The 23,404-nt window shown below is 37.6% G+C and overlaps 1 protein-coding gene across 1 annotated transcript; it reads right to left on the bottom strand.

The window, feature by feature from the left end:
• Positions 1 to 298: 298 nt before the first annotated feature.
• On the bottom strand, positions 299 to 19,788 carry LOC141430353 (uncharacterized). The gene is made up of 16 exons (XM_074091020.1): positions 19,582 to 19,788; positions 17,567 to 18,662; positions 16,264 to 17,122; positions 16,009 to 16,166; positions 14,941 to 15,063; positions 14,605 to 14,843; positions 13,977 to 14,085; positions 12,688 to 12,849; positions 12,134 to 12,273; positions 10,818 to 10,937; positions 10,290 to 10,426; positions 9,425 to 9,569; positions 6,610 to 6,850; positions 5,004 to 5,163; positions 4,500 to 4,680; positions 299 to 3,942 (listed from the first exon to the last, which is right to left on the bottom strand). The coding sequence occupies exons 1-16, from the start codon at positions 19,753 to 19,755 to the stop codon at positions 3,811 to 3,813; spliced, it is 4,176 nt and encodes a 1,391-aa protein (XP_073947121.1). The 5' UTR covers positions 19,756 to 19,788; the 3' UTR covers positions 299 to 3,810.
• Between the last annotated feature and the right edge of the window lie 3,616 nt (positions 19,789 to 23,404).

Below are 23,404 nucleotides of genomic sequence, written 5' to 3'. Positions count from 1 at the left end.
CGACTATTGTTAACGGCGTAGAAGCGTGTTCAGATATTTTTGCTCACAAGTTTATGAACTCGACTGTACAAACGTAGCTTAGTGTTGATTGACCAAATGTCAAACATTGGTTTGCATGAGAAACTGACTACAAAACCCTTTTAAACTTTGATTTGTGTTCTAATGTCCACTGACGTCTGGTTTTAATTCCTTGCGAGTCCCTAAAAACGTAATGGTTATATTCTCTTTGGTCCCTATTTTATTTCCATTCATAGTTTTTAATCATCAAATTCGGTGAGTGCTAAAATTATAACAATCAGAAATTTAAAAATATTTTTATTCGTTACAAAAGAAAGCAATAATGTTGTAATAGAAATGCAAGTATGTAATTCCTAACAAAGCAGGTGGGTAACTAGCTAGTCTTTATACATAGTAAAAGATACCACCTAAAAAATCTGTATCAGTCTGACATTTGGTCGAATAGCGAAGTTACACACAGATATGACAGCTTTTACGCGGGCATCACCGAGTTGGGAAAAACAATAGCTTCAATTTGATGCAAAATTCAAGTAGATACAAGACAGACATCAGCATGCATAGAAGCATTTATCGTTAAAAATAGTATCTTGCCACCGAGCCAGTGGCAAGGATCTCGTTTTTTACTAAATTAAAAAGCCGTCATTTAATCTGTTGCCCACACCAAATTTATAGCTCCTGCGTCGCCGCTGCACAAAGAAAAAAAAAAAAAACATTCCAGCTATTTAGGTTCGCCCTTTTGATATGGCACTTCATTTATTTTCCAAATAAATCGGCGTAATTGTTAACAAAATAGGTTTAAAAATAACTTAAAAAGTACCCGCGTCAAGATTTACTAGACAACTCTGGGGCGTTGTACGACCTGTGAGCTAGGTGCATAATTTATGGTGGTATCTTACGCTGTTAAACAAGGCTATAACCAATTATTCAATGAAAAGAAAGCTATCTACTGTCTAAATCGATAAAAGAAATAATAAGTTTCTTGATTTTTTTAAAAAACGACAGTTGACTATTTAAAGATAAATTTAAACTATAAGCGTATACGTATCGTTTTTTCCAAGAAAAGGTCATTGTAGTTGTCAAAAATAATTCCTTGTGCCGTTTCTGCATTGATCACACTAAAGTGCAAACCAGTAGGTAAGTACACTAGAAATTACTTATCACAATCTTATTGTTTTCAGCTTTCTTAATTTTTCAAGTTTTTTGCAATTACATATAATGCACTATTGCGTGTCCAACCGCAAGTGCAGCCAAACATCAAGTATAAATGTCCATTAGGTATAAATCGACACGCAAACTAATCTCCCTGCGATAATCCAAAAGCTTACCTATAACCTCTTAAAATGACTAACGAATAAAAAAAAAACTTTTTTTTACATATGGCAACATTAATTTATCTTCCCATTAAAAAAAATCTAACAGAATTTGGCAGCTTTTTGTTTTGGCTAAACCCTAGACACGTCTTAAAAATAAGCAATTACACATAGAAAATCACGATACCAAAAAATAAAAAAATGCTTTTATTTATGACCACAGCATAAAAATTGTGGCCCAGCACCCATTATCTATTCAACTAATTACTTTTACGCGCAGCTTCGTTTACGTGAACCAGTACATTTGGCAATTGAATTGAAATTCAAGGATTGTATTAAATTCCAAAAAAAACATCGCGGTCTTCAATTACGCTGTATATTATATTTCTATCCAATTTATGAAGTGTCTATGGGCGGTGGTAATCTCTTACCATCAGGAGACACCCACTTGCTCGTTTTCCATCCAGTCGAATAAAAAAAAGACGCCATTACCCCGCGCCCCGACCCGACCCGACCACAGACATTTAGTGAAGTGAAAACCTAAAACCTGCTGCAAAATAATTAATCTGTTCATTAAATCGATTAATTTATTAACCCTTTGACCGCCACGGTCGGCAAAACGCGACAGCTGAAAATCGTGCCATAGGCGCCATGTCGGCATTACGTGGCGCCCATGGGGCAATTTTCCGATTTTTTTTTGTCGTTTGTGGCCGACCGTGGCGTAAAAAGGTTAATTGAATAGATCAAAGTATATTTATCTATTTTATTATTTACATTACTTAATTTAATTCCAAAGACTGTTTATTCAACTATTTTTTTAATTTTAAGGTAAGTAAATAAAAATCGCTTATTCAATCGAGCACTAATCGAGTTTTAAAATATCAAATTTTTCACCTTCTCTACGCTACACATGTTTCATTCAAAAAATAACGACAGATTTTGACGAAGATTTCTCAAAATATTAAAATCAAGTGAGTTTTGGTGAAAAAAGTGATTAGACGTCTAGTAAAGACACGAATTATAGATAAATGTGTTATTGATTCGATCCAGTGTGTGTTTATACAAGAATTTTTATGGAATAGATTTGTTTACACTTTTTATAAATTGGATTGATATAGCGTATATGCAAGAACACTCGTGTAAAATTTGATGTAATTTTACAGGCGTACAAGCTTACTAATATTATAAATGCGAAAGTAATTGTCTGTCCTGTCCGTTACCTCTTAACCCGTTGAACCGATTTAGATGAAATTTGGTATTGAGCTAATTCTAGAACCTGGGAAGGACATAGAATGGTTTTTATCCCGTATAATTGCATAGTTCCCGTGGGATTGCAATAAACGAATTCTTCGCAGATGGAGTGGCGGGCAAAAGCTAGTCCTATATAAAACTGATATACCTACATGTTATTCCCGCGATTCCTTATACTAAAAATCATTAAAATCCGTAGAGCTGATTTAGTGACAAATATGACAAACATTCGTACATATGACCACTTTTGCATTTATAAATTTTAGTACGCTATGACCATGGAAACGAATCCACGACTAGCTTATTAATAAAAATATCTTGAAGATGCCATTTTATTTTAGTAAAAAAGTAGCTTATTTTTACTAGATGATTTTCTTTTAACAATTGATTATGACCATTTTTAGCTGCGCTAACGTGGGCGCAATAGTCATATTGCATTGTGTAACATAACGATCTAAATTCATTAAAAAAACATGCTCAAGAGGTCGTCACAATAGCATCGACCACAGGTTTAGTGTAATAATGAACCTTATTTATTAGCAATATGACACAAATTTAACAGAATCTTACAAAATTATGAATATTAATACCATTTTCTTTCACTAGTCGTGTAAAAACTATTTCACACTGCTTATGCATGATTGATTTGGTGGCAGTGTCTACATAAGCGGACCCTTTACCCTTTTTCAGGCATAGCACGTCTATTGACCATTCTAGATTCAACCTTGCTAGCACGAGGCTATCCTAGTAAGTCCTTGGTTACTTTATAAATACCAAATTATTACTAAGAATAACGGCCGAATGTACTTTATAAAGCACCAATTGTTCTATGAATAATTTTGAGAATTTCGAAATATTATCCAAAATAACAAAGTCTAAGTCTTAAGTACTATATCTGTTAAAAAAAGTTCGGACTCAGGAGGCTATACAATATGCTACAAGTAGGCAACAATTAAAAAGTATAATTTTTTACAGAAATAGCGAATAATGTATCTATCGCGAACAGTCCGCTCTTGGCACGCGAATTGCCACGATTAATTATTGTATTAAATGAATGACATTTTCATATGAACTTTTTTATGTAGTGTCAAACGTCAAAACGGCTGCATGATGAATACGAACTTTTCCGATAAAATACGATAGATAACCATTATGCACTACAATGTAGTAGCGTATCTAAAGTGGCGGGCCTGAAAGGGCTAAGGGTAAAAAGATCCCTGGAAGCCGTGTTTTATCTGACGTACTGCAGAATGTCTTCGACGGGCTGTCCGGGGTTCAAGCGCTGGCACATCTTGTTTGGGAGGTCTCGCAGGAGACGCCGCCGCTGCGCGTCTTCGACTAGCGTCCGCCATTGGTCGTTTCTCTGTTAAATTCATACTTACATTAGTAAATATTACCATGTATTATAAACTCAGTGAGCAAATGTGGTATGACTTTTGTATGGACTACGGATATAACCGTTCGTAATTCTTTTATGTTCGACAGGAGGGTTATTAATGGGTAAGTTCAAGAAGTTAGGCACCTAAGCACTGGAAGTTTAAAATAGTATCAAAATTCTCCATGGCGAAACGAAAATTAATCATACCGCTGCTTTAGTTTCATAGTGACACATTCTAAAATAAAAGGGCGTTAAAATTGAACTTTGAATAGTGACATATTTTAAAATGTAATGCCTTAGAATTTAAAGTTGTGTCACTATCAAATTAAAGCAGCATTCAATTTTTTTACAAGTGAAATATCGCTAAATGGCGTCAGTATCGAGAGATCCGTTTGATGTTACAGTCTTGCTTGCGATTGGCTCATTTATTTATTTCAAAGTTTATAAACTCAAACAGACCCAAAACCAGGGCCCGGAACATGCCGCATACTGTTATTTAAATATCGCTTCGACTTAGTTCTGTAGGTACAGCCGGTACTAACCATGACAGCTTGAGGGTTGAGCGCCACTATCAGCGCGTGCTTGGCGCGCGTGAGCATGACGTTGACGCGGCCGGAGTCGGTAAGGAAGCCGACGCCGTGCGAGCGAGCTAGCGATACCACCACGATGTCACGTTCTTGCCCTTGAAAACTGTCCACCGTGTTCACTTCCACTTGGTCTGGCCTGCAAATTAAAAATTACACGCATTCTTACTCGAGCTGGCCGTCAGAAACTTCTTCAGAGGCTAAATGGGTTCATAATATACTTAATATACTTGTTTGTTGTAAATTACTTCGGTCTATTGTAAAGGTTGCCTGGAAGAGATCGCTCTGAAGCTGTGTTTTCTGTACTGCTTACTATATTTTGCTGCTCAATACAGACTAATTGTATTGTGAAGCATTAAGTCAGCAAAAGCCATACCTGTTCTTTATGATTTTTGGCACAATATACACAATACAACTCTTACTCAAAATTTGATTAAATTCCACTAAAACGCTACAACTAACGTGTTCTGTATCGCGCGCAGGTTTCTCTTAATAAGCTCTTTCTGCGCGTTGTACGGCGTGATGACGGCGAGGCTCAACTCCATCCGCCTGGTGACCTCGTACAGCGCCACTACCAGTCGCGCCACGCCCCACGCTTCCATCTCGTTGCCTCCCGATAGACCTGAGAAGATGCAGTATTAGATATGCTTCGCTTATTGAAGATGCTCTGCAATCTGAACATTCTCAATAAGCGAAAAATGCTTTCTTAAATAATTCTAAGAAGTTGCTTGAGAACAAAAACCTATCATTGAACATTTTGAGATAATTCTGTGAAATTTATCCATTTATTTTATTACAATAGGTTCTACAAGTAATATAACTAAATAACACAACTGAAATTGATACACACCAAAATTTTTAAAAGTGACAGTCTGTTTAAATTTCAAGCTTGAGAGCCTACGCTAGCTGACGCGGTTTGCACGGATCGTTTGGACGCCTATTGAAAAATAGTATGTCAGCCCTAACTGCACGCGACGGATTTGACCTGTACCTGCACCCGCAAGCGTGCGTCCGCTCCGTGCACCCACCCGCGCCAGCTAGCGTAGTACTCCGACCACCGAGGCTTTTGCAACCCGAAGAATTCTCCCGCCTATGAAACTTGGCACATTATTAGAATAAGTAATACAGATTATAGATATGCAATAATCCAACAACTTTTCTTACGAGAACTTAGGTATTTTTACCTAAACATGAAAATCGTTATGATTCGGGCTATGCTCGGGGTTTCTCTGCGGGATAGAATTAGAAATGAGACATCCGCAGTAGAACTAAGATTACCGACATAGCCCGAAGAATTGCAAAACTGAAGTGGCAGTGGACGGGGCACATTGCTCGCAGGACTGATGGCCGATGGGGTCAGAAGGTTCTCGAATGGCGTCCGCGTTGAAAATACACCAATAACACATTTTCCAGGTGTACTTAATACTTTTGTCGATTCTCCATTGCATGAGATTGTTGTAAATCTTGTTATACAGTTTGTTTTTTACTTCTCCAGCAGCAAACTTGCAGTGAATGTTTGCACCATCGTTAAAATGTCTTCGGGAGTACACGGTATCTCATTATCATCACTCATTTTAATTAATTTTATTTACTTTAAACCGACAATAACAACAGTATTAGACTGACATTATATTAATTTCCCGCTTTATTTTTTTTTAATTTGCGACCGTACTCGTACCATAGAGCTTGATCAGCGTGTTCCCAATTACGAAATTTCGCTTGAAAAAATAAACCTTGATTGTGATTGGCTTACAGCAGTTCTTACTCATTTTTAAGCAACCAATCACATGGCACACGCATATTTAAGGAAAATTGATTCTTATTATTTTACTGAATTTGCACCATAGAACATAGAACTTGGAACATACTTATAACGTTAGTTATTATTGTATAATTTTTGACCATATAATTGACAGATTATACTATAGGAGTAGAAAAACGCTCTTAATGTTAATCTCCTGTAACCCGCATGCAGGCTCTATCGACTAATGAGACTGAGCCTTTAGAAGAAGATTTTTTTTAGGTTTTCGACGGGGCTAAGCAAGAAATAATATAAGAAGCGTATTACCTTGTCCCTTGTCCCCGCTGGCGATGGTCAGCAAGGTGTAAGGCGGGAGGGGTATGTCGGGGCGCGGCGCGGCGGCGGACAGCACGCGGCCGGCGTAGAAGGCGCGGTTGGGGTAGTCGGCGATGGCGGGATGCATGCGGTACTGGCGCGCCAGCAGCACCACCGGCGCGCGCGGCCACGCCTCGCCCGCGCCCGCCAGACGCGCGAACAGACTCTCGCCCAGCCCGTGACGCTTTGCGCGCTGACAACAAAACCACCGGGTTCAAACCATCGCCGGAACATGGATTAGACTAAGGTAAACTGCAAGGGATCCCTTAACAGATAACTTCGCCTTTGTACATCTCATTATCTGTTTATGCACAATAAAGAGTTTTACAATATGATACAATACTAAAAGAGGTTGATACACTTTTATGATCAAGGGCCACATTAGACAAAGTGAGGGCTCTCTGTGGGCCTCACATTTACGAATTGGCTATTAACCCTTTTCCAGGCATAAATAATAAATGTACACAAATAAGTAAATAAATATCAAGGGACACTTGACACCAATGAGGGCTATCGCGTATGAATTCGCCACTAGAGGCGCTAGTGTAGCGTGAGGTCTCCGAAATGTCAAATCTCATAGTTTTTGGGTGAGCTACGCGAGTTTATTTATAATTAGAATAATTTTGTGAATATTTTGCAATATCTGAAATTAATTATGGCAAATATGCGTTCCAGGGCAATGAATGTCTGTGTTTTGAGACAGTTTTGTCTTTCGGAAACCTTTGTCCTCCCTTTTTTCCGAACAAAACGGGGAATAAACAACACTGTGGCATGCTCGATATTTTTATGGTATGGTTTTAAGGTGTATTAAATATGACTTTAATCAAAACTTTGTTTTCACGCCCGTAATAACAAACTTTGAAAGCCATACTTAAAAACCTCACGCAACAGTGCGCCATCTAGTGAGACAAAAAACGAGAGACGAAGCCTGGGAAAAAGTTTGACAGGTAATGAACGGAGGACGCTGATGTGTGTGTGTGCACTTGTTCTGCTTATAATACATGTATAACAATAGTAGATTATTGTCGTGGCCTGGAAGTAGGCAATTGCTGGCTGAGTAGCGAGTCCGTTTAACTAATACGAAGCCAGCAATTGCTATTCCAGCCGAGACTAATATAAAGCTTTTCTCAAAAATGGTGAATAATTCTGAAATAGAACAAACTTTTTCTCAAAATATACTATAAAATTTAATTTTATTCCAATATTTTTCTTATGCTTTCCCGCCTTTTTTCATTAAAAATAAACTGCAGGTGTATTTTTCCACCGAAAACACCACAAGCTATTTCAGACCCAATAGAAAAAGTCCGGAGTTCCAACAAAATATCTGATACCGGCCATTATGTAGGTTTACTCACGATGTTTTCCTTCTTCGTAAAAGCTCGTGATAAATTTCAAATGTGATTTTGCACATGAATTTCGATAAACTCAGAGATGCGATCCCGGCTTTGAATCCACGTTTCTCTGTTTGAGATGCCATACGTCAAAGCACTAGGCCACTATAGCTAGCTGAATTGTACAACTCGTGTTTTTCTAGACTTGGCTGTATACGACTTGTGTCAACATTTCCATGGCCTTTTTAACTTAAAAAAAAAGTGACTGCCTGCAATCTTTTTAACTTTTTAATTTTTCGCTGACCATAAACTATGCACTTCACCTTCTGATATGTAAAGAATAATGTCAACTTTTACGGACATTTTTGAGAAAATATATATACCTATACTCAAGTGTTCGACCCGCGCTCTATTCGTTATATTCAGTTAACTTGGTAGCCGTCTAGCTTTTTGACCAATGGATTTTCAAGCAGAGGGTTGTGGGTTCAAATTCAGGCTCGCGTCCCACATGGGGACTACGACCACATTCTCAAAGGGATTCTATCCAGCAGTGGGACGTATACAGAGTGATCAATCCAAATGGGTTAGTAGGGAGAAGTCAGAAACTATGAGAGTTAGCGAAATCTGTTCTTAAGAAACATGACGTCGATTTTAGATTTAATAAAAATGGCATTCTAATTTTTTGCTCGTTTGCTTCCTCTTATATAGAAAAAAAAAATGACCAGCTGCCTCTAGGGTAGGCATAAGGGTTTCCACAGAGTTGAAATATCGCTAGATCGCGTTAGTATCGTGAGGTCCGTTTGACGTTTGCTTGCGATTCGTTCATTTATAACAGGTTCTCATCTGATTACCGCACACTGAATCTACCGAACAACGGCAAAACTGATAGTAATTGAAAATACAAACTGAAATATAGATGCAGAGAAAAAACAGAACAGAGGCATAGATGTCGCTAGCGTCGCTGCTTAAGTGACTAAGTAAGAAACACAAGCTGAGATATGAGGTGCATAGGGAAATTCGTGTCGGTACCGTTGACCATCAGTATAGCACGCGGTAGGGATTACCGAGGACCTGGGTTCGATTCCCAGTGATGGTCTTATTTTTCTGTTTTTTCTGTGCATCTATATTTCAGTTTGTATTTTCAATTACGGTTTTACGGGATGACCGTAAAAGTAAAAATTTGGAATTGAAATAAAAAATACAAAAAGATTCCAAAAAAACAATCTTAAAACTGATAGTGTCTTTTCCAACCTCGACATTGCCGGAATCATTGATAGTATCGATGGAGCTATACTTTCAAGAATTGAATTGAATTAGTTATTTAACCAATCACGAGCAAACGTCAAACTCACAATACTAACGCCATCTAGCGATATTTCGCCTCTGTGAAAACCCTCATTGGCCCAGTGCCCGCCAATGGTGGTAATGGCACTGACCTGCGAGCAGATGTACCCGGGCAGCTGCTGCGGGTCGCCGACGAGGGCGAGTTTCGTGACGTCAAGCGTGAGCGGGATCAGCACCTCGGGCTCGATGGCCTGCCCGGCCTCGTCCACTATGCAGAGCGCGATGCGCCGCTTCAACCTGTACAAACAAACGTTGTCTTTAACCCCCGACGCGAAAAGAGGGCGTTTCATTCAACCAGAGTGCGAGGAATGTGTTAAATAAAGTACGTCACACCAATTTTGAACTTTTTTAGCGCCCTCCCCTCTGTCACACGTATCGCTATGAAATTTACAATTATTTTGTTCCTGTGTCACAAACCGCATGACACCCCCCCCCCCCCCCAAATGCACACCCTCGTACGTCTAGGAAGGAAACGCAGCTTAACCTCCGACGCAAAAAGAGGGGTGTTATTAGTTTGACGCCTTGTTAACCAAAACTACTGCAAATTTACTGTTTGTTAATTTGATTGACTACAATTTTGATTTGGTTGATTTCATTCAATTTAATTTGAAATTGCAAATTTAATTCAATTTTATTTAATTTTATTTCACTTCTAATTAATTGTTATTGATTATTTTTATGGACTAACGTCTGGAATAAATATATTGTTTCATTTAAAATTTTGATCGTCGAATACAACAGCAAGTCGCTGCAAAGTGCGAGCGAGAGATCCGATAACCTCCCAAGCGCGAGCGAGAGGTTCAAAACATGGTTTTACGGCCCTAGAGCTCAGATGATAGCGACGCTAGTATAATCAGTAGCCTTAATTTGGGTTAAATTACAGTAAGTACAGTTTTTTTTAAACACGACGTATCTAATATTAAGATTAGAGTGCGTGAGTATGTGTGTCTGCGTTACCCGCGCATCTTCTGGTTGATGGCAGAGGTGAGCGTGGTGAGCACGATGTCAGCGCCCTCTATGATGCGCCGCTCGGCGCGCGCGACCTCCTCCGGGCGTGGCTCTTCGCCCGTCCCCGCCATCTCACCGCCACGCAACTAACAAATTAAATTTTTATCACACTTGCAAGCAGTGTCGTCTTCTCGTCTTGCAAGCATTTTGGTGGCAACCTCCTAAATAAAACTCATCATGGACCAAGGAGTGAAGGATATTGTTTACATAGAATTATTGTAATTTAACTATAATGTTCGTAAATATTAAATTATTGGAAAATTTCTCATGGAAAAAGTTTGCCAAATTTCAAGCTCCAGCGGTTTAGGCTGTGCATTTTATGTCAGTTAGTCAGTCACTTCACCATTTTTATAGCTATATATAAGATAGACAGATTCGATTTGTGCATATGACAAGGAAATGCGTGAGAGCAAGCCCAGGGAACAACTAGAGCTTAAAAACTACATAAAATTGGACGAATAAGGTATTATGCCGTACCAGTGCCATCTTAGCGTTAATCTGCCGAATGCGCTCTTCACAATAAGCTTCGCGCGACGGATCCTTTGCTTCACGTTTCATTGTTTTCCACATGTTGATCTTTGCTGTCAATCGTGAAATCTGCAAGCATTTAAAGACGACATATTACGTATGAATATTTACACCGCGGAAACGTCATTGACCCGTAAGATCCTGCTTTTAGAACTGATACCCGACTGCCCGAAGGAGGGTTAGGTTTTTCGATCGTATTTTAGAGCTAGTCACGATTTTGAATGGGTACCGACGGGGTTTGAAATGAGATTCAACTGAATTATTTTTTCTCTTTGCTAAGATTTTTAGGGTTCCGTACCCAAGGGTGCCAACGGAACCCTATTACTGAGACTCCACTGACTGTCTGTCGGTCCGTCCGTCTGTCACACGGCTCTATCTCTTGAGCCGACATGTTAGATACTTGAAATTTTCACTTAGTGGCCACAGTAATCTGTGACCGCTATAACAACAAATACTAAAAACAGAATAAAATAAATATTAAAGAGGAGCCCCCATACAACAAACGTGATTTTTTTGCCGTTTTTCTTGACATTAATAACGGCAACAAGTAGATGCTTGAAATATTCACAGAATATTTAGTTGTATTCACTTAAAAAAAAACCGACCAAGTGCGAGTCGCACTCGCGCACTGAGGGTTCCGTATAACTATTTTTATTATATGATGTAACTAAAGATTTACGGTTTTCGCAATTTTTCCTTTATCTGTGCTATAAGAGGTTGCTTCGTACCAAATTTCAAGATTCTAAGTTCACGGGAAGTACCCTGTAGGTTTTGATTCCCTTGAGTTTCGAAAATTTGCGGCATAAACGGCTGTATCTTTTGATTGCGTTGGCTTAGAAGTTTTTCACAGCTCCAAGGGACAGTAGACCTGAGTATTTGATATAAATTTCAGCTTGATACCTCCACGCGTTCCTGAGAAAAAGGGTCTTGACAGACGGACGGCCAGACGAACAACAAAGCGATCCTATATGGGTTTCGTTTTTTCCTTTCGAGATCGGAACCCTAATAAATAATTTAATTAAAATAGGGGTGCAACAAACTTGAGTTTTTGCCGTTTTTTTGCTAATGTCTAATGTTGTATAATAGATAATGGTACGGAACCCTTCGAGCGCTAGTCCGACTCGCACTTGGCCGGTTTTTTATCTATATTTTCATAATAATCTACATAGATACAAAAGGTATGGCAAATTCAGGAGTTGTCTGTCACATAAGTATTGCCGCGGTTGCTGGCTGACCGGGCTGAGGCAGTTGGGAAATTGTGTTACCTCTTCCTGCACGGCGGGCGCGGGGCGGTGCTCGGTGCGCGGGCGCGCGTCGCGCTGTGCGAGCGTCTGTGAGCTGACCTCGCGCGCGCGCGCATGCATTTTGTCCGCGCGCCCCACGCGCACCATACGGAATCGCTCGTCTGCGCATACAAACACAAATATACTATAGTTCTTCTTCCAAGTCTCCATTTTTTTATTTAAAAGCCGACAAACAGGCAATGATTGTGTTCTCGTGGGTGGGCAGCAAACGAATTCTTGGCGGACTAAATCGCCGACAAACTAGTTAATATTATCAAAGTTTGTGAATGTGTGTGTTTGTTTGTTATTCTTTTATGCTAAAACGGCTGGAATGATTTGGATCAAATTTAGCAAGTAGATAGCATGACTTTGGCAATAACACATAGGCTATTTTTTATGCCGATATTCTCAAGGAACCAAGATGTTATGTTCGTTCTTTCAACATATCTCAAAATCCCGGAACTTAAATTAGCTGTTATTCGCATGATGGTCCACGCGACCGTAACTGTGGGCAAATGTCAGTAAGTTTAGCTTACTCTTAGGCAGGTTCTGTCGGATGTTGAGCAGCCGTAAGACGAGCTCGTCGACGGCGTAGTTGCTGGTAGCGCAGATGAGAACTTTCCCGCGCTGTGGCCGCCGCCGCGTCGCCGCGTCGTAGAAATACGCCATCACCATCGAACAGATCACGCTCGACTTGCCTAATCACGATTTAAAATAAATATCATGGAACATAACGATTAGGGTCAATCAACTTTTTAGTGTAGCTTGTTGACTCACGCACAGAGGATTTCTTGTAAATTGGTCTATGAATATCCAGTGCTAGCAGAGCTCTGTTCCGTAGCAAAACATACGCCGTATTTGGTTATTTTAGGACTAGAACTAGAAGTACCCCATAGATTTTGAAACTCCTTTTTAAAGACTGTTTCTTTGGATTGTGTTACTTACCCAAAAATATCAGTCAGCTGTTAGGCTTGGCTGCTATTAGGGATGCCGCGCCAGCGGTTCTATAGGAAAGTGCACTGTCTTACCAACAAACTTTATCTCTTTTTAGGGTTCCATAGCCAAAATGGCAAAAACGGAACCCTTATAGATTCGCCATGTCTGTCTGTCTGTCCTTCCGTCCGCGGTTTTACTCAGAGACTATCAGTGCTAGGAAGCTGTAATTTTGCACGGATATATGTAGAAATAATGCCGATAAAATGGTGACAAAATAAAAAAAAAATATTACACCTCTCATACACGTAAGGTAGGGGTAATTTTTTTTCTCGTCTAACTATTGTGTGGGGTATCGTTGGATAGGTCTTTTAAAATCATTGGGGTTATAAAGACGATTCTTCGATTAAGTAATCTGTTTGCGAAATATTTAACTTTAAAGAGCAAATTTTCATTAAAATTGAGCTCTAAAAACTAAACTTTTGGTTTGAAAATTGTGAAAAAATTCATGATGGTAGTTAGTATATCAAACTTACAGGTAAAATTATAACTGCTAAGTTTGCTTGAAAATTATTAGTAGTTTAAGAGTAAATAGCAGCCTAAGGTACAAAATATATCTAAACTTGGAAGATTCCGAACAAAATATAACATTTATAGAAATATGTTACTTTATTTTATTTTAATGGCTACGGAACCCTATCTTGGGCGTGCCCGACACGCTTTTAGTAGGTTTTTATATTAGGTACCTACTTAGTAGGTTTATATATATATTGTTATCTACAAAGTATGAATGTAAGCTATGATAAAAGATGTCAGCGGTCCAAGTAAATTTATTTGTCAGTTTAATGTAAATTCGCTGCAATTCAACACAAGGTCTCATATGCATAATTACCTGTGCCGGGTGGCCCCTGCACCATTTGTATGGAAGGCCGGTCGCCCAGCGCAGCCGAAACCGACGCGCTTACTGCTGCCTTCTGACTATCATTTAAGTGTTTGGTCCACTAGAATTAAACATGTCAATGTTAATTTAAACATATTCAAGTTTTTGTATTAAATTAATATTGAAGCCAAATAAATTGTCGGACCAGGCCCCTTTTCTAGTGCCGAACACTGCACGTCCTCGCTTTACCAGCTCGGTCGTAGCGCAGCCGACGACTAAGCGTGACTCACTTTTATTGAGCTGGTCCGAAAGATGACAGGTAAAACACTAATTTAATATGTTCATCATCATTAGCCGGAAGACATCCACTGCTGAACAAAGGCCTTAGCGCTCCACGTTAACGACTACTCGCCACTTGTATCCGCCGGTTGTCCACAACTAGCAAAGTGTCGTCAATCCATCTAGCGGGAGGCCTGCCAACGTTTCGTCCTTTCGGTACGTGGTCGCCACTCTCTCTCGCTAACGGTTATCTGTTCTTCAAGCGTGTGGCGCAATGTGGCCCGCCCGCCCATTGAGACTTCAACTTGCACATTATTAATTTAATATGTTATTGATCAATGATAAAAGATAGGGTAAGTACCTGAGAATCCATACTACATTCCATATTATGAGGTATTTCAGGAAAGTGATAAGGCTCTGGCCTTAAAACCGCTTCACTAAGAGGCGAACCGGCCAGGTATTCTATCGCTTCAAAAAGCGCGAGTTCGTTCTGTATCCGTGCTAAGCTTTTCCCTATCATGGTGTCGCCGGGACGCAAGGACCTCATCTTTTCCGTGAAAGTCGCGTTAAATTCGACAGTAAAAAAAGGACGTCTATTAGCTGTAAGAAATGAATAAAGAAATAAAATGAAATAATAAGTATTCTAATTGTAATACAATAATAGTCTGGTTTATTTGAGACTTTACAGTTTACTTACTTGGTGCTTGAACATACGTTACATATAACAGTCGGGATTTTTTCGCATTTTCCGGTCCAAAATAAACAAGCATTATGTCTCCTGTACCCGGTAAGTTCCTGAGCTCAGACTTCGGAAGTTTGACTGAAAGCAGATAAACGTTTTAAACTTTCGTGATTTACACTCATAGTCAAAATACCACCAAGGGAGGTTTCGGCAACATTGCAGTGGCCGTGGTCACGAGTAGACGGGAGTGTGGGGAGTCAAGTCTGCCTTGCCCGACAACCCGCACCCCCGCACCTACCCGCATCCGCATTTGGTCATTTTTATTTGTCACCCCATCACACCGACACACAACACTAACAACGTCCGATCGTCCCTCCGAACATTCATCCCGACGCCGACACTTATTAATAACAGGATTCCACGAAGATGAAAGCTTATATCCATCGTCCCGGTTTAAATTTTTGTTTTTTTTAACCGGTACGATGGATACAAGCTTTCATCTTTGTTAGTGTTGGATGTTGTTAGTGTTGTGTGTCGGCGTGATGGGGTGACAAATAAAAATGACCAAGTGTCGGTAGTTCGTGATACGAGTGCCGGTACTATTAGTGATCAAGTGCGGGTAGTTCGGGACTCGCGCTGCTAGGCAGACTTGACACCCCACACTTCAGTCTACTCGTGACCACGGCCACTGCAATGTTGCCGAAACGTCGAGGTAAATGTTACTCGTGTGTGTTAGCGTGATAAGTCCCGTTGGCGGTATTTTGACTATGAAAGCAGATAAACCTTTACGTAAAACGATTCTATTTTATGTTGTGTACCTATATGTACATATTTATCACTATAATTTGCTTTGATTGACCAATAACTTGATGAAATAACAGTATCGAAAATACAAACACAAAAAAACAACAGTCTCTAAAATAACAGCAGCAGCAGCAGTCTTGAAATAACAGTACTTGTCATTCACATTTGTATTACTGATTTATATACAAAATTTGTTTTGATAGACAATCAATGATAATCCAGTGCAGAAATAATAAAAAAAAAGTTAAATCGTCATTATGTCATTAAGACAATGCTTACTTTCGACACTAATATTGAACAAATCGTAAGATCGATCTAGAGGAGGTGGCGGCGGCAAAGATATTATTTTCATTGGAATTCCTGGATTTTGCCGAACCTTCATATAACCTTGCGTGATGGTTTCCCATATTTCCATTAGAATTAGGTCCCCAACTTGTCTGTAAACAAATAACAATATAAAAAATGCATCTTGTTGCATTTTGTTGTTGACATTTATAATTTTTATTTTTGGGCTAAGTTTATTAAACTGCTTACTCCACATATTGATGATGACTTTCAAAGGCTTGAAACATTCCTAATGGTGGATTATTATGGCCTAGAATTGGTGGAGGCTCATTGTTGTTTATCTGCTCATCTAGCCAGTGAGGATTCCATCTTAGAATTTTCATCAAAGTAATTTTTTGCAATGAGAATACAGGCATTTGGCGTGTATCAACAAGAGCCATTTTGATCTCACTGGTCTTATTCAATCTGTTTCCTGGTTCGATTTCAAATAAGCGCACTTCGGGAGGTGCATCTGAAAAGCGTACTAACTTCTTGGCCTTTTTTGGTGGCAAAGGATCTACTTTGGATATCGGTTTACCAGTCTCTTCACTCTCTGACAGTGGTTTAAGGCTTTTCACGGGTGTCCGCGTGTCTGCTTTGGAGTGGCTATTATTGGTTTTGTTTTTGTCTTTGTCTAACACAACTGGCTCTTTTATTTTATTTTTCTTGGAGATTTTATCATGAGGCAACATTTCCAGGTTTTGTTCACGTGTATTGTGAGAAGTTTCTGCTTTTTTTTTTTCTTTTGGTTTGTGGATTTTTTCTGGACTTTCTTTTCTTGAAATAGGTTTAACCACTGCCTGGGCAACATCAGTTAAGAATGCTCCTCTATTTGATGATGTAACTTTAGCATGAACTTTAATTTTGTTTGATTGATTGTTACATGCATTGGACATGTTTTCCGCATCCTCTTTATCCTTAGTAGCAATTGCCTTAAGTTTCTTTTTCCGTTCTTCTTTCTGTGTCTCTGTTATATGGGTTTTAGAACTTTTCAATGATTTACTGTGTCTAGAGGATGATGTTGAAGGTTTCGAAATTGTAGCCTTTGATGAAGTACTTTTAGGTTTACCTAAAAAATAAAATAAAAGAATGAGAAAAGGTAAGTTTACATTTTTTTTGTGAAAAAAATATACTTTTAGGACAAGCTTTTCTTTCTAACTGTTTTTTATGTGGATTGTACTTGTACTGTCATGCAAATTTCAAATTCAAATCATTTATTGTAATACCACAGGTATATAAATAAGGTATTCAAAGTTCAGTCTCTTTCCATAATCTACCATATTATGGTGCACAATTTTTTTAGAGAAAAAGTGGCATTATATAATATGACCAAGCCAAATGTATACAAAATTTAAAGTCAATCTGACAACTTCACAATTTTTTAATTAACCTTCCAAGGTTATTTAGTTTGTGTTAGATAAAAGCTTGTAAAATTGTTAATAATTCCACAATACCTAGAATAAAAATAACAAGACAGGTAAAAAAAAAAGTGCTTAAAATGTACATTACTCACTTTCAGAGGTAGCAGCACTATGAGCTTTTCTTTTTGATATTTGTACAAGAGGTTCAATCATCTGGGCTTTTTTCCCAACCTCTACATGATTTTCCATAACAGGTTTAGTTGGAATTGTACTGGCTCCATCAACAGCATCCACAGTGTTTTTAGGAGCATCTTTATCTTTAAATGGATCTGATTGCATATTAAATGATATTATATCATTGAAGATTTCTTCATCTGTCTCATCATTTACAACTTTATTAGAAATTTGAGCAGATTCTTCATTTTGGGTAGTTTTTGTCTCATTTGAATCTGGTTTATGCTGTTGTGGCTGAATACTGATGATGTCCTCATAAAATTCTTCTTCATCAGCGGGCTCTTCTATTTGGCTGTAGGAAGTGTTGTCCTGCTGAGCTACCACTTGGTCATAACTGCGTCTCATGAATGGCTTGCCAGGTGAGCTCTGAGACAGCCTCAAGTACCAGTGGTCTGAATCACTGTCACTGTCGCTATCTATTTGTATGGGTTCATTATCATCAAAACCTAAATATTCTTGTTTGATATCAAAGGCTTCATAATCTGGTATATCATTTTCAGGTTTGATTAGTTCTTCTTTAATACAAGGTAGTTCCTCTGGGATAGTATCCATTTTAATAGTGTTCAAATTATTTGTTTGCTTTAACTTAGATTCATTATCACTATCTGATAGAAGATCAATAACATTTGCATCTTGTTTAGAAGTTTCACCTACACTTTCCTTAACAGGTTCTTTCTTTACTTTAGGAGGTCCAGTATCAACAGTGTCACAAGATTTTCGTTTATGAGGTCTAAGTTCAATTTTTTCTTTAACTTTGCTCTGTACTGGCCTATCTAAAGCAGCTACTCTGTCTTCAAGATTATCATCACTTTCACTTGCATACTGTATTCTACTAGCTATAGATTCATTACACTTTACTCTTATTAACTTAAAAATATGCTTGTCATTATCAGTGATGTCTCGAAATGCACCAATATGTGAGGTCCATCCGAATCCTATTATATCACCATCTTTTGCAGTGAATGTGCATTTCGTAGGTATTTTCTTTGTTCCAATATATGTGCCATTAGAACTCTAAAAAAATTAAGTTATTAAAATTTACACAATCAAACAGGGTGATTGAACACAAAAAGAAGAAAGGCTCAAGTTAGTATCATTGATGCAATGCATTATTCTATATATCCAGCTATCTTCATAACCAGCGAGCAAAACTTTGATACCGGTGACGTCATTATGATGCAAATTGACATATAGGGTGTTTTTATAAAATATACACAACATATTAAAATAGTGACATTTATAAGTACTGGCCCTCTCAAGTGTCAATAAAATATCCGTAAACTAAAGAGGCCAATAAGTTGTTAGTGATTATCTATAATCTAGATAAAAACACTATGTATGAATGACGTCATATGGCTTTCACCGGCATCAGAGTTTTGCTCCCTGGTCATAACATAATATGTTTATATTATTTCATACAAACCCATATAGCTGTTTTAGCATAAAAGGGTCAAAAATCACACACACTAAAAAACTTTCTCTTTAATAATATTAGTACAAAGTACAAAGAAAAATTTATATGATTGTCATCATATAAAACTTCTTATGAGCTTATGATGCATCGAAACAGCATAAATCCACATTTATGAAAATGAAAGACATTAATTGTGCAGTGTTATTTATGCTCAGCAATTTAATGTAATTAAACAGTAATTTGCTGCTACTATATCAAACTTTAAAACTTAGCTAAAATGAAAATTCTATAAAAAAAACAGTTTTAAGATATGTAAAAGAAACAGGTCAGATCTTTTTTAATTAACTTCTGCTATCCAGCATCAAACTTCTACAAAGTATGTGTGGTAATAATGTATCAATTTTAACCTTTAAGTTATCATCTGCAATCCAAATTTGGGTCACATGATATTAACATACCTACATATTTTTCCGGTTTCAACTTGTGAAGGATAGTTACAAAAATATTGAAAATACTTACATTTAAGTCTGTAATCAAAATATTGTCCTTCTGTATTTTAATGGTACAGTGATTTCGAGATACGACTATACTAGACAGGGTTACTTTATTGTCGCCATTTGCCGACAATATGTTCGATAAAAATGAAAACTCTTCATTTCCAAACTCTTGTCGGCATATTTTCCACATGGCCATTTCGGTATACAACGTTATGTCTATAAAACTTTTCACACCCTTTTCTTTTGTTCAGATTCATTTCTTCATATTATAACCAAAAAGACACTTCGAAATCAATTACATTTTTGTCTTTGTTTGAATTGTTCTGAAGACCACCGGCATAATTAATTAAGTAGGTGTTAACAAAAGATTAGTCGTTATTCTTGATCTTGACAGTTGACGCTGTTCACGACACATGAAATGACACAACCAACCAAACCAACCAAATAAACGGACAGTGTGACCAGCTTTAAATTATAGATCTTGCCCCGCCTAAGCAAGAAAACAAGAAGAAAACTGACAAAATCTACCAAACTCTTATGCACAAAATTACACCAAGTACGTCAGTATAGCACTTATTAAAGATAAGTTCTAATTTCAAATTATAGGATAGTAATGGAATTCCATACAACTTTACTTTACTTTTTAATCTCTTATTTGACTAGATTATTTAATTATAATAAATCAGGTATTCAATAATAAACAAGGATTAATATTTTATTGTTAATAATTTATTAAAATAACCAATTAAATAAGGTATCCTTATTTTTTTTATAAATAAAATTAGCACAAGATTTGGTGGCAAAAACATCAATCCAAAAAGCTTATAAAAAAATAGCTGATAAAGAGTATTCTGGCGGGAATACAAAAAAAAAACAAATACTTATACGGTTTTATGTTTATACCTAAAACGAGTGTTTTTTTTTATTCAAATAAGTCTTATTGTTTCCGATATCGGAACTCATATGAGTTCAACATTAAGTGACATGGTAATATTTCCTTGGATTTATTCGAGAAAAGCACTATACAAGCTTCGTCCACTCGTATCTCTAGTTGGCCTCGTTACCACTCCACTCGGCCATCTACATATAAATCCCCTATTTCGCGAAATCTGCAGTAATGTACTATTTCTCGTGTGTTTTTAACCCCCGACGCAAAAAGAGGGGTGTTATAAGTTTGACTGCTATGTGTGGCTGTGTGTCTGTCTGTGGCACCGTAGCTCTTAAACGAGTGGACCGATGTGAATGCGTTTTTTTTATTTGAAAGCAGGTTTTCTAGCGATGGTTCTTAGACATGTTTTATCAAAATCGGTTCAGCCGTTTCAAGATCATCAGCTCTTTTGTTCGCTGCGGTAGGAATCTTAGACGCATAATGGGTATTTACTTTATTTTCGAACATATTTGGGACCTACAAGTTGAAACACCTATGTATGCTATATATAACTATGCAAGATTATGGAATTCTCGGCCTGATGCTGCAGCCAGGATATCCAGAACACTAGTAGGTACACTCCTGATAAACCCATAGCAGATATATCGTGTTTGGATTCGTTTTGATCAGTATTTGATTCGGGTACACTACATAATACGAAAAACGAAATTCCGAAAGTCGGAATCACGAACTTCAAAATACCGATTTTTATAATTCCGAATGTTTTCAAACTCCTAATATGACTATTCCGATTCTTCATAACTCCGATTTTTATAAATCCGAAAATTAAAAATACCTAATGTTTAAAATTACGATTTTCAAAATTCCGAATTTTAATAAACCGAACAATAAGAAGTCCGACTCAATAATAATCCGAAATATCAAAAATACGAATTCCGATTATTAAAATACCGATTTTCAAAATTCCGAATATCATTACACCGATCAATAATAAATCCCGACTTATTAACTTAAGCTATGTAGTTTAGATTGGCCTAAAACAGTATTTACTGTTATTGATTTTCAGCAATGTGACACAAGGTCGACGGAGCTCCGCTTCGCGGAGCTCCTATTCCGCGCAGTTATGGCGCTTCGCGCCTTGTCGCAATTCTAACCTAACCTAACCTAAGTATGCAGGTCAATTTATCTAAATTGATTGATATTAATTCGAGATTCAAAATCAAGATTTCGATTATTAAAACCACGAAGTTTATTTTGCCGAATGTCATATTTCCGAATTAGCGATGTCATTTCGGAAAATTGATAATCGGAATACTGTATTTCGGGCCAATAAAATTTCGTGCATTTTCATTCTTCGGAATTTTAAAAATCGGATATTAAAAAAAAATTATATTTTGTAATTCGGATAAATTAATTTCGTGTTTTTAAGTAATCGGAATTATTTGTCTTAGGAATTGTGAAAATCGGAGTTTTGAAAATCGGAATTAGCAAATTCGGAATAAAATATTTTGGAGTATTTGGGTGTTCCCATTTGATTCTACATACAATGCATAGGTACAAATACAACATATGTACTTTAGTTTCCTGTTAACCTTAGTGGTCCCCCGACACCGACGACGCTTAGATAAAAAAAAAATTACTAGGTACTTATACTAAATTTACTTAGACTAATTTTGCGGAAAATCAGCATAGTCCCCGCAGGATAGGGATAAACGAATTCTTCGCAGATGAAGTCGCGGGCAACATCTAGGTAGGTACTTAGTGCATAATTATTTTTTACTTTTTAGTTGTCTTTTTTTGCGGCGTTTTTGTCTGCGTTTTTTTTCAGGCGTTTTTGTGTTGGGGGTTTTTTAAATTTTTATTTAAGTTTTTTTTGGATTAGTTCCATCGCATTTATATCTATATGGACTTTTCCCGCGTAAAGTCTGACAGCAACTGCAATTTACAACACCACCAAAATATCCGTTTACGTCAATAAACAATAAATTATATTATTAATTGTAAGATGTGTATATTATTAATCGGTTTGTTACTACTACTGTCCTGTCACTGTGTTATTTTCTTCTAAAAACGTCAAAGTGCAACTGACAAATACAAATTTATGAGTTTAAAGTTAGAAATTAAGTAGAATTACTAACTTACAAAACACACGAATATCTTTTAAAATAAGGTATTCAAAAATAAATGCAATGAACTAACTTAAAATGAAAAAATATTTTTGGGGTGTCAGGGGTTTTCAGTTATTTAATTAACACCTTGTATATTAACTAAAATTATTCTATAACCATAACATGCCAAACATAGTAGTGGCCGAACTGGCTGACACTCTTTCCCGACCCGGATAATACTGGGATGGAAATACCGACCCTGTTTTTCGTGTACACGCCCATAGGAGCTCCTATCAGTTTCTATGGGCGTGTACACAAAAACAGGGCCGGTATTTCCATGTCGGTGTTATCCGGGCCGGGAAAGAGTGTCACCCGCAAAACTTACTATGCGACAATACTATTAAGCTAATATAAATTATGCGAAATGAATTATGCCAAATGATAATAGGTCAAAAAATATGCGAACGAAAGGGAGTTTAACAGTAGCCTTGTTTGTGACGAGTTGCGTTTGAGCTGCGGTGAGCTGCGTGAGCTGTGTTGTGAAGGTTGTCAGATTGCAGACACCAGACACAATGTAGCCATAATGCACTACTCTGCACATGGTAGTTTGTCTGGCGTCCTGTGAGACTGCGCCTTGCATTTTTCGTCTTGGATTTCTACGAAGGTTGCGTTTGCGTTCCCGAAGGAAGTCGAACTAAAAAGTGAAAAATAAATATAGGTTTTTTTTTTCCTTTACTTGTATCCGCAATCAGTCGAAAGACTTTAATCGGATTAGGTGAGGGTGGTTCATGACATGCATGGGAATAAGGCCATTGCCGTATTCTCCTTTTATAACACTTGGCGTCTTT

The sequence above is a fragment of the Choristoneura fumiferana genome, chromosome 8, assembly GCF_025370935.1.
Source record: "Choristoneura fumiferana chromosome 8, NRCan_CFum_1, whole genome shotgun sequence".
NCBI classification, from domain to species: Eukaryota; Metazoa; Arthropoda; class Insecta; order Lepidoptera; family Tortricidae; genus Choristoneura; species Choristoneura fumiferana.
Note: the sequence above shows the minus strand (reverse complement) of the source record. Positions and strands in the feature narration are given on the sequence as shown.